General features: G+C 28.5%; 7 protein-coding genes across 7 annotated transcripts; 1 reads left to right on the forward strand and 6 right to left on the reverse strand.

Annotated features, from left to right (window-relative positions):
• Positions 1-2,223: 2,223 nt before the first annotated feature.
• On the reverse strand, positions 2,224-6,303 carry OCT59_016563 (uncharacterized protein; the record flags this gene model as incomplete). The annotated part of the gene is made up of 11 exons (XM_066145782.1): positions 2,224-2,849; positions 2,915-3,275; positions 3,364-3,627; positions 3,717-4,027; positions 4,098-4,431; positions 4,510-4,773; positions 4,855-5,165; positions 5,236-5,599; positions 5,678-5,850; positions 5,932-6,004; positions 6,094-6,303. 11 exons carry the CDS (start codon positions 6,301-6,303, stop codon positions 2,644-2,646), a joined length of 2,871 nt encoding a protein of 956 aa, XP_066003531.1. The 3' UTR covers positions 2,224-2,643.
• An 826-nt stretch (positions 6,304-7,129) lies between these two features.
• On the reverse strand, positions 7,130-7,937 carry OCT59_016564 (uncharacterized protein; the record flags this gene model as incomplete). Its single annotated transcript, XM_025313098.2, has 2 exons — positions 7,130-7,549; positions 7,629-7,937. The coding sequence occupies 2 exons, from the start codon at positions 7,935-7,937 to the stop codon at positions 7,130-7,132; spliced, it is 729 nt and encodes a 242-aa protein (XP_025188120.2).
• Positions 7,938-8,629: 692 nt separating this feature from the next.
• Positions 8,630-9,647, reverse strand: OCT59_016565 (uncharacterized protein). The gene is made up of 2 exons (XM_025313097.2): positions 9,281-9,647; positions 8,630-9,197 (listed from the first exon to the last, which is right to left on the reverse strand). The coding sequence occupies exons 1-2, from the start codon at positions 9,587-9,589 to the stop codon at positions 8,772-8,774; spliced, it is 735 nt and encodes a 244-aa protein (XP_025188119.1). The 5' UTR covers positions 9,590-9,647; the 3' UTR covers positions 8,630-8,771.
• Positions 9,648-11,399: 1,752 nt separating this feature from the next.
• On the reverse strand, positions 11,400-12,450 carry OCT59_016566 (uncharacterized protein). Its single transcript, XM_066145783.1, has 2 exons — positions 12,106-12,450; positions 11,400-12,022 (listed from the first exon to the last, which is right to left on the reverse strand). Exons 1-2 carry the CDS (start codon positions 12,412-12,414, stop codon positions 11,597-11,599), a joined length of 735 nt encoding a protein of 244 aa, XP_066003532.1. The 5' UTR covers positions 12,415-12,450; the 3' UTR covers positions 11,400-11,596.
• A 987-nt stretch (positions 12,451-13,437) lies between these two features.
• OCT59_016567 (uncharacterized protein) lies at positions 13,438-15,807 on the reverse strand (the record flags this gene model as incomplete). The annotated part of the gene is made up of 3 exons (XM_025313095.2): positions 13,438-14,609; positions 14,683-15,273; positions 15,531-15,807. 3 exons carry the CDS (start codon positions 15,805-15,807, stop codon positions 13,714-13,716), a joined length of 1,764 nt encoding a protein of 587 aa, XP_025188117.1. The 3' UTR covers positions 13,438-13,713.
• A 361-nt stretch (positions 15,808-16,168) lies between these two features.
• OCT59_016568 (uncharacterized protein) lies at positions 16,169-16,771 on the reverse strand. The gene is made up of 3 exons (XM_066145784.1): positions 16,739-16,771; positions 16,602-16,667; positions 16,169-16,522 (listed from the first exon to the last, which is right to left on the reverse strand). Exons 2-3 carry the CDS (start codon positions 16,647-16,649, stop codon positions 16,355-16,357), a joined length of 216 nt encoding a protein of 71 aa, XP_066003533.1. The 5' UTR covers positions 16,650-16,667; positions 16,739-16,771; the 3' UTR covers positions 16,169-16,354.
• A 176-nt stretch (positions 16,772-16,947) lies between these two features.
• On the forward strand, positions 16,948-19,001 carry OCT59_016569 (uncharacterized protein; the record flags this gene model as incomplete). The annotated part of the gene is made up of 5 exons (XM_066145785.1): positions 16,948-17,070; positions 17,145-17,276; positions 17,348-17,458; positions 17,522-17,563; positions 17,636-19,001. 5 exons carry the CDS (start codon positions 16,948-16,950, stop codon positions 18,959-18,961), a joined length of 1,734 nt encoding a protein of 577 aa, XP_066003534.1. The 3' UTR covers positions 18,962-19,001.
• Positions 19,002-19,071: the final 70 nt, after the last annotated feature.

Consider the following 19,071-nt stretch of genomic DNA (forward strand, 5'->3'; position numbering starts at 1 on the left):
GACACTTAGTGCAACAGGGAATTAATTTTTAAATACCAAGGTTCATATTGTTCGCAATCAGTTGGTATTGTGTTATTACAGCAAATCCGATCACTCCAAAAAATGGTGTAAGAATAAAAAACCAAATAAACTACTTTTTTTGGATTCATTATGTTAGCCTTTCAATATTTTGGTCTTCTCATTTTTTTTAATTGATTCTTTTTTTTCTTAAAATGGAATTTTGGCGTAAAACTTTGTGAATCATTAATGTAAAATGTAAATATGATTGCGTTTGACAAACCTTTATTTCAAAATTGCCTTTTACAGAAAGTTGAAAAATCGTAAGGTTTGCATTTCGAAAATTTCGACATAATTTATTTTCTCACCAAAAATGTTTAGTTTTTTTAGAAACAAAGTTTTTAACAAACTTGGCATAGGGACAAATAAGATAAGTCAATGAATAAAAAGTATATTATAAAATCCTCCGATATTATTACGAATTTCGAATTTGACATTCATTAAATTTTTTTTAGCGTAAAAACTTATTATTATTAACATTTGAAATTAGAGAAAATGATAAATTTTTTGGACAAATAAAAAACTGAAAAATCGAAAATGTTATCAAAAAACTTAAATTTCATTATAAGATAATTTTATGCTGATCAGGAATACAACTATATTTTTACGTTTTGCATTTTATTATGTTTAATATAAATGGCAAAATTAAATTTTACGAAAAAAAACAATAAATAACAGAAATCACACATAAAGAAATTTCAAACAAAAAAAAAATTGTATTTACACTATCTTCATTCAAAATTTAAAAATGTCATCAAATGATACTCCATATAATCCAGCTGAAGAAACAATTAATTCAATTCTCACTGGATTACTTCCAGTATTGATATTTGGTCTGTTTAATGGTTTTGAAGATGATAAAAAAAAGATAATATCCATGATAAATATATTTGATGATTTTGTCATATTTGCGTCTATTACCATATACCCTTTGATCACAGCATTTGAATGGTATCAATATTATACTAAGTCTAACAAAATAATGGTTATTAGAATTTACATCATTGCAGCAATATTTGGAATAATTTCATACAGCTTTTTCTTGTTTATTCGATACAAAAGCAAAATAATTGGAGTTAAAGAAAATGAAAACAACGAACAAAAAAACGAAGAAAAGAAAAAAAAATAGAAGAGGAAAGAAATGATGAAACAAGTATAAGTCTTGATGAAGCAAATGAAAATAAAGATAATGAGAGAGAAAACAATGAAGATGGGAGGAAAATAAAACATATACTAGTTAATGAAATTTTAGTTTGTTTCTTCTTTATAATACTAACCATTATACCAGTTTTTGGGTATACCACCTTCGTCAAAGGTGATCTTGAGGATAATGGTGTTTCAAACGTTGACATTAAATACGTAAGTAATTATTGCACAAAAATCTTTGGAGTTAACAAATGCAACAGTTTGAGGATAGCAAATATCATAGTATATGTTTGTAGTATCGGATTACACATTTTACAGCTGATTTATATCTGTTATAAAGCAAGATTATACAAACTACACAAACGTGAAAATAAAATTTTGAGATGGTTCACAAGTATTTTAAAACATATCAATATAATTACATTAATTGTTTATCCAGCTATTATATCGGGATATTTAATTAGCACCAACCTTATTACTACAAAAATAGCCTTTGGAATTTGTACTATATCTTTTACTAGATTAGTTAACCATTTTAATGAAAAACCTGAAAAAGTCAATACATTAATCTCTTTTTATCTGAATAGCAATAATACCAATAATTATACAGCTAAAGAACAAATAGAAAAGGATATTGAAGATTTAACAAAAAAGTTAAATGACAAAATAGGCGAATTGAAAGAACTAAAAAAGGGTGATGGAAGAACAAAGGACGAAAAAGAATATATTCTCAATATACTGAATAGTCTTTTATAAAATATTAATTTGAAATTCAGGTTTTTTTTCTAGCTATCGTTTGTGTTTCACCTTCACCTTAATATTACCACTTCTGGCCATTTATTACTTATAGTTAAATGTAATTTAGTCTATAAAAAAAAGTTTTGCTCAGAGTTAAATAACCCAGGGTTAAATCAACCCCCTAAAAATTTATATTTTACATGGTTTTTTTGCCAATCAATTTTGATTGGTCAATTTTCGTTAAAAATTTGCAACACTTTTTTATTCGCAAAATTTTTTCTGTACTATAATGGTTTAAAAACATTTAATTAAAGTTTATTAATTAGAAAAAACTATCAAATTCATACTTTATTAATTTTTAACAGGACTAGTAATTATGGTACTGTACACAAAAAAATACAAGACAATAGCAAACAAAAGAACAAAGCTATAAAGATAAAGAGTGAAACACATGAAGAAAGTGTTTTCCTGTATGACAGTAACGTTTTTTATCGCAACGGGTTCAACGACTAGTTTTAAAATAAATTTAAAAAGTATCTTACATAAAAGCCTAATTTGTTATCAATAATTGTAGTTTAATGACCAGTTATAATAACTATTTATTATTGTCATCCCTAATCCTTAAATAAATGGCTTGTTATTTCTATTCAATTTCTTTATTTAATAGCCTAAAATAAAGTTATACTTTCATTAATTACAGTATTATGTATTTATGCTAAATTCCTTTCGGGTAAAATTTTTATTAGAGATATGTAGTTCTGATTCATCATTAGTACTTTGAGGGGCCGTAACATCGTCTTGTTTGTTTGATGATTGAAGACCCTCGTTTGTTTTTGTGATGATCGCTTTTAACCAATCAACTACTTGATTTATGGTTGGGCGATTTTCTGGTTCACCATCCCAACATTCTAAAAAAATAAATAAATAAATATAATAAATAATATTTAAATAATTAAATTTAAAATTTGCTTACTTGTATAAATATTTTCATAATTTTCAGGTGTACCGGGAACAACGGTTTCTCTAAGACCTTGTGAAATTTCACGAATTAAACCAATATCATATCGTTCACCTTCAACATAAAAGGGAGGTTGTCCATTAGAAATTTCCCATAATAATACGCCAACACTGTAAACATCACTTTTTTCATTTAATGAATACATTTGTGTTGATTGATTATTGTTGTTTCTCCGTCTGATAAAGATTTTTGGATCAATATAAGGAGCTATCCCAAATATTTCACCTTGAAGATTGGATAATGTTCCAATCTTTTTTGACAATCCAAAATCTGCTAATTTAATCCCTTTTTGATGGACTAATACATTTCCGGAGTGCTATTAAAAAAAATATATTAAATAAGTAATTTATTCTTTAACAGTTAAAGTAATAAAATGCTATTAATAACTAAATAACGTATCTTACCAAATCACAATGCACAATTTCTTTACTATGTAAGCATGATACACCACGAGCTAACTGGTATGCTAAATTGTATTTATCATCCCACGTAAGATTACTAAAATTATTCTTCAAATAGCTTCGAAGATTACCACCATCCGCGTACTCCATTACTAACATATAATTTTTATTATTATGATTTTCTAAAGAATGACCTGATTCAGATTTTGTTATTCCAAAAAAACGAATAATATTATTATGAAAATCAACTTTAAGTAAAATTTTTAACTAAATAAATAGATTCAAATTTTTAAAATAAATATAATATACTAAAAAATAATAGACTAAAAGAATATATATAGATATATAGATATCACCTCATTAATAATTTCTTCCTTAGATGTATTGTTAAGTTTAAAAGATTTCAACGCGAATTGTTGCTCTGAATTTTTCAAATTTGCACGGAAAACTGTTCCAAAACCTCCAGTACCAACTTGTCGAATATCACTAAATTGTTTATAATCATAATATTGTAAATATTCTTCTTCAATAGCTTTTTCAATCCAATCGATCCGTTCATTTGTATTTTCGTTAGTCTGGCTTTCAAAATTATCTGGCACATTTGTTTTTAACCAATCAACTACTTGATATATGGTTGGACGATTATCCGGTTCACCGTCCCAACATTCTAAGAAAAATATATATATAATTTAAGATTAATTAATATTTATTTATTTAAAGCTTAAAATTTAACTTACTAGTATAAAGATTTACATAATCTTCGGGTGTACCAGTAACAGGCGTTTCTCTAAAGCCTTGTGAAATTTCCAGTGCTAATCCAATATCATATTCTTCATCTTCAACATAAAAAGGACGTTGTCCACTAGATATTTCCCATAATAATACGCCGATACTGTAAATATCGCTCTTTTCATTTAATGAGTATCTTTTATTTTCCAACTTTTTTGGATCAATATAAGGAAGCAATCCAAATACTCTGGATTGGGAATTGGATGACGTTTCAATTCTTTTTGATAATCCCAAATCTGCCAATTTGATCGTGTTTTGATGGACTAATACATTGTCTGAGTGCTATTAAAAATGTATATATTAAAGTAAATGCAAATATAACATTACTATTAAAATGATTAAATAATAATAAATAATTACCAAGTCATTATGGACAATTCCTTCATTATGTAAGCATGATACACCACAAGCTAACTGGTATGCTAAATTGTATTTATCATCCCACGTAAGGTTACTAAAATTATTCTTCAAATAGCTTCGAAGATTACCACCATCCGCGTACTCCATTACTAACATATAATTTTTATTATTATGATTTTCTAAAGAATGACCTGATTCAAATTTTGTTATTCCAAAAAAACGAATAATATTATTATGAAAATCAACTTTAAGTAAAATTTTTAACTAAATAAATAGATTCAAATTTTTAAAATAAATATAATATACTAAAAAATAATAGACTAAAAGAATATATATAGATATCACCTCATTAATAATTTCTTCCTTAGATGTATTGTTAAGTTTAAAAGATTTCAACGCGAATTGTTGCTCTGAATTTTTCAAATTTGCACGGAAAACTGTTCCAAAACCTCCAGTACCAACTTGTCGAATATCACTAAATTGTTTATAATCATAATATTGTAAATATTCTTCTTCAATAGCTTTTTCAATCCAATCGATCCGTTCATTTGTATTTTCGTTAGTCTGGCTTTCAAAATTATCTGGCACATTTGTTTTTAACCAATCAACTACTTGATATATGGTTGGACGATTATCCGGTTCACCGTCCCAACATTCTAAGAAAAATATATATATAATTTAAGATTAATTAATATTTATTTATTTAAAGCTTAAAATTTAACTTACTAGTATAAAGATTTACATAATCTTCGGGTGTACCAGTAACAGGCGTTTCTCTAAAGCCTTGTGAAATTTCCAGTACTAATCCAATATCATATTCTTCATCTTCAACATAAAAAGGACGTTGTCCACTAGATATTTCCCATAATAATACGCCGATACTGTAAATATCGCTCTTTTCATTTAATGAATACATTTGTGTTGATTGATTATTATTGTTTCTTCTTCCCCTGATAAATCTTTTTGGATCAACATAAGGAATCACTCCAAATAATTTGGATTGGAAATGGGATGATGTTCCAATTCTTTTTGATAATCCAAAATCTGCCAATTTGATCGTGTTTTGATGGACTAATACATTGCACGAGTGCTATTAAAAATGTATATATTAAAGTAAATGCAAATATAACATTACTATTAAAATGATTAAATAATAATAAATAATTACCAAGTCATTATGGACAATTCCTTCATTATGTAAGCATGATACACCACAAGCTAACTGGTACGCCAAATTGTATTTATTATTCCAAGTAAGATCAGTAAAACTTTTCTTCAAATAGTTTCTAAGAGTACCACCGTCTGCATATTCAATTACTAACATATAGTTCATACGATTTTCTAAAGAACAAAAGAAATAAATATTAAATTGAATTTGAATATTACAATAAATTTGTTATCATTAAATAATATTCATAATACCTGACTTAAATTTTGATATTCCATGGAAGCGAATAATATTATTACTATAATCTGCATCTCGTTGTAATTTAATCTAAATTATGTAAATTTGAATATTAAATATTACAATAAAGAGTAAAAGTTATAGAAATATTGAAAATGCATTACGTATTTCATAATTACCTCACGAACAATTTCTTTCACGGTGTTGCTTTCAGGATTAATAAAAGATTTTAACGCTAAATGTTCAAAATTTTTCCACTTTGCACGGTACACTTTTCCGAAACCTCCGCTACCAATTTGTTGAATGTCATTAAATTGATTGTATTCATAATATTTTAAATGTTCTTTAACAATAGCTTCTTCGATCCAATTAATCCATTCATTTGCCATTTTGATATTATCGTGTTAATCGTGTTAAAAAAGTGTTGAAATTTTACTTTTACTGTCCAATCCAGGTATTTATATCGGAAAACGCAATTAATTTTTCCTCCGATCATAGTCACACAGTGTTACAAACAATATCTCAGCCACAACACCGACAAAGATCTGCATTCTCTTTTTTCGACCAAGGTGACAACACATGAATTCAGTACGTGTTTTGATCATAGTTACTTTCTGCTTTAGTTTATAGGGTCCTTGTAATTTTTACTGTAACTTGGTTCACTTTGTGATTAAAAATAAAAATAAAATAACAATAGAAATTTTCATTAAAAATCTAAAAAATAATCCTTTTTAACAAAAATTTTATAATAATACATTAAATTTATTAGCAATACTTGATATTTAAACTACTTAAACCTATTTTTGTTAAAATATAATCAGTTAATGTAATATAAATATATATATTTTTGCAATACGAATAAAACCGAAAAATATCAATAACTGATAAGCAAATACACGTCAAAAGTATATCGGAAAAGACTATGAATAATTTGTATACATACATGTATAGTCTAATTATTCAAAGTAATTAAAGAAATGGTCTCCAAATAACCTTTAAAATTAAAGTTACTTAATATCAATCGAATTTGTGTAGCTAAAATAAAACCTTGTTTTATATACAAAAGATAATGAACGTGATGAGAGGATAATGGTCATTTGTAGTTATTGCTAACTTCGTCCTAAATTCACCTTATTTATTATAAAATACAAACATTTTTATACGATAACATTTACAGTGTTTACATAACGTAAATAATGCGGCAAAAAAAAAGGTTCACATATTAGAGTTCCATTTAAATGCAATTCGAGCATTTTTAATAGATTCATCCAATTTTTCAGAATTATCCATCAATTCTTGAATATTATCAGGAACGGGCACATTTAAACCTTTTTGAACAGCAGGTCTTGCACCAATACGTGCAACCCAAGCTTTTAAATTTGGAAATTCATCGATACTTTCTATACCGGAAAGGAAATGAACTCTGACCCACGAGAAATTTATAGCATCCGCTAAAGTAAATTTGTTTCCTACCAAATATTCTTTACTTTCCAAAGCACCATTCAAAACGGAGTAAAGTCTTTTGGTTTCATCGGTATATCGTTTAATGGCGTATGGAATTTTTTCTGGTCCGTACCTATTAAAGAATCCAGCTTGTCCTTGCATAGGCCCAAGACCTCCCATTTGAAACATAATCTATTTATTTTATAGTTATGAAAATTAATTTTTTAATTCATCAATTTATTTTATTGCGTAAAAAAAAAAAGATATTTACCCATTGAATAACTTGACTTTTTAGATTGGGATCTTTTGGCAATAATTTTCCTTCGGGATCATAATGTTCACAAAGATAGATCATAATCGCGCCACTTTCAAATACATGAAAATCTCCTCTACTATGATCAGTAATAGCAGGAATTCTGCCATTCGGATTGATTTTTAAAAACCAAGGCTGTTTATGTTCATCATCTTTAATAGAAATTTCTCTTGCTTTATAAGGAATTCCTAATTCTTCAAGGACGATGCTTACTTTTACCCCATTAGGAGACTTAGCAGTGTAAAAAGTGATATCAGGAGTAGTCATTTTTTTGTTTTAATTATTAAATCTTAATTATTCATTCGTCAAAAAAAATAAAAGTAAAAAAAAAATGTGATGATATTTATAATTTTTTTTCAAAAAATGAGGAGTGCAGTAAAGCAATTATCAATTTTTGATCTCCTAAGAGTTCCTTAAATTATTTCTCTTTCTCCTATTTTGGGCCATAAGGTAGTCATTGTTAATACTTAACATATTTTAGAATTAGTATTGGCTACATCTCGTTACTATTCAAATATTTAGGGTAATAGAGTAATTGGATTTTTATAATTCTAGATTCATTACATTTATCTTATTAAAAGGATTTGAATGATAATTTTGTATTTGTGAAATCAATATTTGTCATATAACTGATAATTACACTTTAGATATTCTCCATCTTTTAGATTTAAACAAATGGTAGTAAATTCACAATAATCCAATAAAAAAGTATTTATACTTATTATCTATTTAAAATATACTTGATTTTCTTATTTTATACTTAAAATATACTAAAGTTAAATTTGCACAAATTATAATTAATACATACTTAATTATATTTAATTTTTCCATTTCAGTATATTTTTATATGTTTTAAGTATAAAATAAAATTTAAGTATATTTTAAATATATTTTAATAAAAATACTTTTTATAGGGATATTGATCAAATTATGATAAACTAATATTTCCAAAAAATTCTGAAATGATACGAAGCAATTGAAATATGGAAAATTTGTTTATTGTAATTATCAATACAAAATTATATTTTTTTTATATACATATCAACATGCAAAAAAAAGTGGCCGGGTAATTTCGGCCTCCCTCTGTATATACAGTATAACCTATTTCTCATCTGTTGAGTTCCATTTAAATATACTTCGAACATGTTTAATAAATTCATCCAATATTTCAGGATTATCCATCAATTCTTGAAGTTTATCAGGAACGGGTACATTTAAACCTTTTTGAACAGCAGGTCTTGCACTAATACGTGCAACCCAAGCTTTTAAATTTGGAAATTCATCGATACTTTCTATTCCAGAAAAAGCATGTGCTCTGACCCACGGGAAACTTATAGCATCCGCTAAAGTAAATTTGTTTCCTACCAAATATTCTTTACCTTCCAGAGCACTATTCAAAACGGAACAAAGTCTTATGGTTTCATCAGTATATCGTTTAATAGCGTATGGAATTTTTTCTGGTGCGTACCTATTGAAGTGTATAGCTTGTCCTTGCATAGGCCCAAGACCTCCCATTTGAAACATAACCTATTTATTTTATAGTTATGAAAATTAATTTTTTAATTCATCAATTTATTTTTATTGCATAAAAAAAAGAAGATATTATTTACCCATTGAATAACTTGACTTCTTAAATCAGGATCTTTTGGCAATAATTTTCCTTCGGGATCATAATGTTCACAAAGATAGATCATAATCGCGCCACTTTCAAATACGTGAAAATTTCCTCTACTATGATCAGTAATAGCAGGAACTTTGGCATTCGGATTGATTTTTAAAAACCAAGGCTGTTTTTGTTCTTCATCTTTAAAAGAAAGTTCTCTTACTTTATAAGGAATTTCTAATTCTTCAAGGACGATGCTTACTTTTATCGCATTAGGAGTTACAGCAGTGTAAAAAGTGATATCAGGAGTAGTCATTTTTTTTTGTTCTAATTATTAATATTCTAATTGGCTAATCTTAATTATTTTTTCATTACAAAAAAGTAAAATTCAAAAAAGAATGGGATAATATTTATTCAAAAAATGATGAGTAATTAATTTTTTTTTGATTTGTAATAATTTCAAATCATCAGAAAACGAGATAAACAATCATCAATTTTTGGGACGATCTTCATAACGGAACTGGCGAATGTAGGATAATTAATGACGTCAAGGTTTAATCTAAAATTTGAACTATCAAAGTAGGAAAAGATATCTCAAGAAAATTTCACATTCTAACATAAAAAGAGTAAGGAGGAATTTTTTCTCGGATTCGATAAATTCCGTGATATAACCGGAAATATGATATAAAACACTGATCGACTTTTTTATAGGAATAGGTCTAGTTAGTTTTTGGAATATCTTAAAGGAAAAGTTTGTTATCAGTTATGAATTATAAATTATATTAATATATTTTAGGAAGAAATAGAAGATTATGATATAATTAATGATCTTAAGAATACGAAGACAAATATATCTGTTCCACAGTTATGGAAAATGAATCCAAGATTAGCAAAACAAGTACATAACTTTGTATTAGAAATAAAAAAAATAAAAAAAGGGAATAAAAAAATAAAAAATAAAAATAAATTAAAATAAAAAAGAAAAAGCAGGTAATTTCATAGGATTTAGTTTTACTTCACTCGCATGTTTTAATAAAGTACCGTGAAGGATCTCCACGATTTCAAGCATAGGTTTTACTTCCAGCAATGTATGCGGACGTTAAAATCGCTAGCCCTTCAGAACTATTTTGTAATAAGTTTGTTAGAAAATCCTCACTGATAATTTTTGTTCTGACTCAAGCTCCTTAACCAGTTTATTCGCCGATTCAAGAGATAAATCCAATTTTTAAGCTTATTCTCAGCATGTTGAGAACATCAACGACATTTGCTGCTGCATATTCCGGACATTTTTGCGACTAAGCATTTCCTCAAATTAAAGAAGTTTGGACCTGAAATCTTTATGAACTAAACATTGTTTTCGCCAAGGTTCAAGGCTTCCATGTTATTGCGCAAGCATATCGATTATTTCAGAAGATGCTCATTCCCTTATAAAGAATTTTATCTGTTATTTCTGTAAAAACTCCGTAAAAATGAGCCTTTCACGGATCCATTCACGGAAAATGTAAATAATTCGATAAATTCCGTGATATAAGGTTATTAATTCCGGAAATATGAGCCTTTTACTGAAAAAAGATGGAATATGAAAAACGGATCGACTTGTTTTACAGGGATTACATCTCAACATTGAAGAAAAAATTTTAAATTAGAAATAGTTTGTCCAAATACAGAATAGGATAGAAATCAGAATAATTAATCACAATTGTAACAATTAAAATAAAAAAACAATTTCACACTTTGTACTGTTAAGAGATTATACAAATATGTTTTTTTTAAAAAACAATAAAATTCTATTTAGTACTTTCTTACAAAGTAATAAATTTATAAAGTGGAACAAAAATGATAAAAATTTCTAAATGATCGACTCAAGCGGGACATTTTGTACCACCATTGCTAGAACATATATAGTTCTTCGCTACGTTCCGGACTAATAAAATTTAATTTATCAAGATAATAGGCGATTCCTTTACAAAAGCATATTGGAAAAGATCTAATAAATGATTTTTATACTTTAATCTATTATTAATTAATTATTCAAAGTAATAATCTCCAAATAACCTTAAAACTTAAGGCTTAATATCAATCGAATTTATGTAGACCAGAATTAGGATTTAGGACGGAGATAAATATTATGAATAATTTAGTCAAAATTATAACTTTATTTATAATAAATCTTCATATGACAACATTTACAGTGTTCACATAACGTTTACAAAATAAAAAATAAAATACATCCGGTAAAAAATAAAAAAATAAAAAATAATAAAAAACGTAAGAAAGAAAAATTGATTGAAGGGTAACTCACGTTCATGTTTGTATATATAACCTATTTTTCATCTGTTGATTTCCACTTAAATGAATTTTGAGCATTTTTAACGAACTCATCCAATTTTTCAGGATTATCAAGAATTTCTTGAAATTTGTCAGGAGTGGGTACATTTAAACCTTTTTGAACAGCAGGTCTTGCACTAATACGTGCAACCCAAGCTTTTAAATTTGGAAATTCATCGATACTTGATACACCGGAAAGGAAATGAACTCTGACCCACGGAAAACTTATAGCATCCGCTAAAGTATATTTGTTTCCTACCAAATATTCTTTACCTTCCAGAGCACCATTTAAAACGGAGTAAAGTCTTTTGGTTTCATCGGTATATCGTTTAATGGCGTATGGAATTTTTTCTGGTGCGTACCTATTAAAGTGTCCAGCTTGTCCTTGCATAGGTCCAAGACCTCCCATTTGGAACATAATCTATTTATTTTATAGTTATGAAAATTAATATTTTAATTCATCAATTTATTTTTATTGCATAAAAAAAAGAAGATATTATTTACCCATTGAATAACTTGACTTCTTAAATCAGGATCTTTTGGCAATAATTTTCCTTCGGGATCATAATGCTCACAAAGATAGATCATAATTGCAGCACTTTCAAATACATGAAAATCTCCTCTACTATGATCGGTAATAGCAGGAATTCTGCCATTTGGATTGATTTTTAAAAACCAAGGCTGTTTTTGTTCTTCATCTTTAAAAGAAATTTCTCTTGCTTTGTAAGAAATTCCTAATTCTTCAAGGACGATGCTTATTTTTACCCCATTAGGAGTTCCAACAGTGTAAAGGGTAATATCAGGAGTAGTCATTTTTTTGTAATTATTAATCTTAATTATTATTTCGTTAGAAAAAAAATCAAAAAAAGAATGATAATATTTATAATTTTTTCAAAAATTGATGAGTAATTAATTTTTTTGATTTGTAATAATTTCATATATCATTAGAAAAAAAAGAAAAAATTAAGGTAAACAAATAAACTATCAATTTTTGGGGTGATCTACATAAATAATTTAACGAATTAATATAAAGTATTCAATGTATAATAATGTCCGCAAGTCATTAGATAAATAAGAACCCTTGATGCTCTCTTTGATTAATAATATATAGAACTGATTCGTTTTTTAATAATCAGGATTTCTTCTATGAATAAATAAATGTATATGCACTATGAAAAAAAAATTTACTTAAAACGTATTTATATACTTAAAGTATATTGAATTGCAATTTTAAGTGTATTTTTATATTTTTAGTAAATTTTAAAGAAATTTTTTTTTCATATATGTTTTTATACGCGATTTCATTTTATATGCTCAATAAATTCAATTATTCAAATATAACATATATAACAATTCTCTCAATTCTCTTATAATCCGTCAATCCGAATTTAATTTTCCAAGACTACATCTCAATGTAAATTAAAAATAGAAAATAAAAATTTATCATCCGTCCGGATTAACATTAGTCCGTTTTTAATTCTTCCTTACTTTTTTTTTATTGAAATATCTTCAAAAAATCAAAATGTATTCATTTTCGAATCGGGCTCTGTTTCAATCTGGTGATCCGTTTATCCGTCCGGTTAAATTCAGATCGGATAAACAGATCGGGTATCCGGATAATTGTAAATGGACATCCGGATAAATTCGGATCGGATACTCGGATAATGGAGAAACCTTGATATTTTTGGGTCAAAAGGTAGCTCCGTTAGCAAAATAGTTAGCGAATAGTTCTTTCTCTGATATAGTTAGTATATTTATTTTTACTTCTTATATCACGTGACTATTCGCAGTAATGTAACTATCAAGTAAATTGATGTCAATCCTTGCCGGGTAAGTCATTTGCAAGTTGTATTCATTAAATAACTACATTTCTTGTTTATTTTAATTTATCAGAATCCGTATTGGAAGGGATCTATGAATAACTAGTGTATATTTAATCTATTATTATTATTAATAAATTATTCAAAGATAATAAAAAAAGTGTATAAATAACAACCATTGTTCGTAACAATAAAGTCTTGTTATTTGATGAAACCTCTAACTAATATAAATATTAATTCCTTCTCAAATAATAATATAGTAAGAAAAAAAAAAATTAATAGTATAAACAAATCATTTACACCATAGTTTATGATCCAATACAGCAATAGCAGCTCCCAGACACCACCCAGTTTCAATACCTTTAATTTTTTTAGCAATTTTTACTTCCCTATCAAGTGGTATTTCATATCCAACATGTAATAATGCATAAATAAATGTTAAATCCATACAATAATGTGGATTCTTTTTAATTTCTTTCATAGCTTCCGGTAAATGACTAAATTGACTGACATTTCCTGCACACACTGCATCTGTTAAATCTCTGAGTTCTTTAAGGGAAAAATCAGCCGGTATTCCTAAGGGACTCATTCGATCATAAAAATACGAAAATGCATAAATATCATGTAAGGAAAAAGTTACTTCCAGTGATGGTTGATATATCCCATTAAATGAACATGGAGATAGCGGACATTCATTTGTTTTGTTAAGTACTTGTTCAATAATAAATCTACATTGAGCGTGACCTGCACCAGTGCCAACAATAGTTATAGAATCTTCATCCCTAGAATGTGAAATATCAGAAAGTGAAAATTCTTCAGTATAATTCTTGGGCAAGCAAGGATTTGGAATATGATCTTCTGAAATATCCAGTTCAGATGATATTCCGGAAATTAAATCATCTTTCTTATTAGGTGTAGAAATCCATAATTTCGCCATGAATCTTTTAATTGCTTTTCTTGCTTCCATGAGTCCATAATGCAAATATGAATGCTGGTAAAGAATATATTTGTGGCCACCAAACTCTAGTTCGTGTTTATGTTCTCCTGGTGCAACTTCAAAATTTGCTTCAGGTTCAAAAACGATCTGAGTTGAACCACCTCCGAGATCAAATATTGCAGCTGTAGGCAATTTTTTTCCGCTACCTAATCTGTCCAATAAATAATTTACCGTAATCCATGCATAAACACCTATAAATAACAAAACTTTTTATGAATCTTCGTTTTTGTTTGATATATACTTATTTTAGAATTCTTTACATACCTTCATCTTTACCGTCCATGATCACGACACCATCTTTTTCTATTATAGGGAAGGGATAATTTGTCTCTAAATGCTCTCTAACAGCTTCCAAAATACGTTCACTTTTTTTAAGTCCCAGCAAGCGTAACCCAGCTGTTGCTTTAACAGCTACTGGAGTACAATGTTGTAACTCTTTTGGAACATTCTTGAGAGCTACTTCCATCAAATCATTCAAACTATTTGCGGCTGCTTCCGGATTGTCCCCATACGAAGAAAGGCCTGGTTCTATATGAGCAAAAATCTCATCTTCTAGTTCTGGTGAGGCTTTACAATAGTTAAATCGATATACATGTATGCGTGAACCTGTAGACCCAGCGTCAATCATAAGCGCATATTGAACAAGCGGACGACCAGGATGAGGCACAGTACAATGTTTTGAGGTGATTTTTGAAGATGGAGTTTTTGTAGCCTTTTTAGGACTACTTACTTTCGATTTCGTAGGAACAGCAGGATTTATTGATGTAATGTCTTCTATATTATCTGATTTGGAGTGTTCTAAATCTACATTTATATTAGAACTCGGATCTGGATCTGTTTCTGGTGGTAAACCGACTGACAAAGTATAAGAATAAAGTTAGTTAAAATTATAACTGCTTGTTATTGCCGTAACTATATTTATCACTAATACTAGAAAATATCCTAAATCCAAAAATCTCCAAATCTCACTTGAGAAAAGGTCTTAAGAATTTTAATTCTTAGTAATGGGACTTGGGTTAGGCTTGAATTTTATGAGATGAGATATGGACAGCAAGTACGTAACTAAACTCCAATCATTAAATAATGATAAAAAATTTTAAATGATAACTTACGATCTGATTTGAAGTTAAATTTTTCTTCAGGAACAAAAAATAATATTACGCAGCCTAAGAATATTAAAAAGGCAGTTGTTCTCATCCACATTCTATTTCTAGGTTTATTGTTCGGCATTTTGGGATCAATTAAAACATCTAATGGTTTCTCGTCTTTCTCCAATGTTTTTCTCCGAGAACGAGTCTTTGGGATGTCTCTGTTTTCTTTTGCGGTTAGATCTGCAAACGCTGCCGACGATGTAGTAGATGTATTTTCGTTTCGTTGAGAGTTCTGCATTAGTGTAACGCAAGTACTAAAAATGGACTTTTTGCACAACGTTGGGCGTGAACAGGTAAGTCAATTTTGATATGTAATTTCACTTTAATAGAAAAATTCAAAAAATATCCGCCATCATTATATGTATTTATATTGCAGTAGAAATAATTGAATCATCCAATAGAGTCACAGGAAAATAAATTGCCGGCGGATCTATATTTGGTATCATTATATCAATAAAAAACCTTTATTGGATCTTAATCCTGCCGGTATTATGGACTAATAAATTCGCCGTTTGGAAAAAATTATAGTGATACGGAGACAAAGTAAAATAAAGAATATTGAGAGAACTCTATTTTGATTATATTGGCAATTATAATTTACGATCAATGCTTTTCTAACTAAGTTTAGAGGGATAAATTATATATCCCATCTAATAATAAATTATAAAATTAAATCAATTTATTTGATTCTTTAAAATACAAAAATTGTAAATGTGTGAATTTGAACGTTGTTTTTTGAAGAAAAATACCAATACCAATCACTAATAAAGTTGAAATTAATGATGTCACTTTTTTTTTTCTTCCTCCTCAGCATGCTTTAAGAATTCTTTGATGAAAGCTTCTTCATCCGCAGAAGATGCATTAATTGGTGGAGTATTTGGTTTCTTTGACTTAATCCTTTTAGATATAGCAAAGGCTCCAAGACCAAATGTTGCCAATGTTGTGATCGCAAGCTATAATAGCAAATATATTTTTAATATATTTATTGTTCGTCCATTTTTTCGCCCGAAAGTTAATACAAAATTTTCTTACATAATGAGACGATACATTGCGGCCTGCAATCAAATAACTACCTCCCATGGTATTATTAGGCTTTTTCTAAAATAAACAATTATATTAAATAAAATATTATTCGAAGAATTCCTATGTCTGGAAACAACTTTATTAACCTTAATTAATTACCTATAATGATACAGAGCTGCTCTGAAAAAAAAAATTTTTTTTTGGGGTTATTTTATATTTGTCTATCATCCAATCAAATCTGAGCTGATTATCTGCGGATATCTACTGATATTGACACGTAACCGAAATACGCGAATTTAAACTTGCGTTTTCAGTCTTCAGTCTTCTAGAGAAGCTAACGAAGTATTATAATAAAATGTATAAAAGAGGAAATGAGACTCAAGAGATAAACCAAAAATACGCTTTGCAGTGTTTTAATGAAGCAAAAGATGCTTTAAAGAATAACGAGCTTGCAAAAGCACAAGAACTACTTACGAAAGTTTGTTAAATAATTATTTTTATCTTTTGATTTATTCTTGTCTAATTAATTCGGTTTTAATTTTTTAACTCAAGGCAATTAATTTGGTACCGACTTGTATCCCATTCTACGACTATCGCGCCTCAACGTTGGAAAAACTTGGCCAATTAGATGATGCATTACGAGACGCGTTGTCCATGATTAAATTGGACAAAACTGCAGTAAAAGTAATTATTAATTGTGGACGAATTTATCTAAATATTAAGTTAGGATCAAGATTTTACTTCATTTTTTTTAGGCTTATCTTCGTACTGGCAAAGTTTATAGATTACTGAATCAGGCAGATAAGGCAATCAAAATTTACAATATTGGATTATCACATGTTAAAATCAAAGACCAATATTATAAGGTAACATTTTATTTCGAGTTATCACCAATATAATCAGAGTCTCACTAACTTTACTTAATACAGTTGCTACAAAAACAGAGTGAAGAATTACAAAACAAATTTCTTGTAAGTTTGGTATTTTGATAATAAAAGAATCAAATATGTAAGATTATTACTCACCATTAAACATCCTTTAAGAAGTCTGATTCCTCTAAAACATGTGACATGATGCGCTTTCTTCCGCCCGAACTTAGAGATGATGTTTTGAAGAGACTTCCGTTTGCAAGTCTTTGCAAAGCTACAGCCGTGTCCAAAACTTGGCGGAATTATATCCTTTCGTCAGAAGTTTTATGGCGTGATATAAATTTTGAGAGACCACTTCGTAATACTAATGCTCTTGATGACCAGACAATCCGCGTTTACGCTAAACGAGGTGGAAGACGCCTTAGAAAATTGATTTGTGGTGATTCTCCAAAAGTAACAGATAAAGCATTGTTGGCTCTTAGAGAAATTCCGTGTGACCGCTTACAGTGCATAATTCTGTCAGACTCAAATATTTCTGATGAGAACATAAGAGCGTTTGTCAAGACGATTGGTTTAAATTTGAATACAATTGATTTTTCAAAATCGGACATCACTAATATGACATTATCTGTCATATTATCGAGATGTAGGCACCTGGAATCTTTAAATCTATCGTTCTGTAATAGTCTAACCACAGAGGCGTTCAATCCAGCAATTGTGGATAATAAGGCTTCAAAACTGAATGATATCAACTTACAATGTTGTGACCAAGTAATGGGAAATGTGATCGATTATTTTAATATCTTATTTCCGAAGCTTGTTCGACTTGATTTAGCTGGAATTAGTGGATTAACCACCAAGTCTTTGGATAATATGAAAAATTTTGTAAGTTTGAAATTCTTACGGATAAGAGGTGATTTACCGACGGAAGAATATCTTACATTAGATGATGCTTTTGAGACATTTGCTAGAAATTGCATACATTTATGCACCTTTAGCTTGAATGAATGTCAAAGTTTAACGGACAGTTGTATCCGAAAACTGGTTCAATCATGCAGTAAATTGAAAGAACTCGACATTATGTCGAATAATTATTTGACGGATGTGACAATGCAACTTATTGGAAATTACTGCAAACAGTTAAGGGTACTATATATTGGAAAATCTCCAGGAATTACCGATGCTGGCGTTATAAATGTCATAAAGTCAGATTGTGGGCCTTTATTGGAAGTGATTGATTTACGAAGAAATTCAAACATTACCGATGAAACCTTAAAAGAAATGGGTTCGCATTGCAGAAGTTTAAGGGAAGTTAACTTCACATGGTGTAAAAACGTGACTGGAAGTGGTGTTGGAGCTTTGGTCAGACAATGTGGTAGTACTTTGAAACATTTGGTCTTGCAAGAATGTTATAATGTTGCCCCTGATGCGATAGAATATGCAAGAAAGATTCTTGGAAAAAACGGTATTGTTAGTTATGAGTTTCGGGGAAAGTTTTAATTGTTAATAAATGCGCATGATATTTTTTATATGCTTTTATAAAATTGAAGACACGTTTAACACGTGAATTATGCACGCGTGAATTATGTTTTCACTACTTGATTAATCTA

This window comes from Rhizophagus irregularis, chromosome 25 (assembly GCF_026210795.1).
Source record: "Rhizophagus irregularis chromosome 25, complete sequence".
NCBI classification, from domain to species: domain Eukaryota; kingdom Fungi; phylum Glomeromycota; class Glomeromycetes; order Glomerales; family Glomeraceae; genus Rhizophagus; species Rhizophagus irregularis.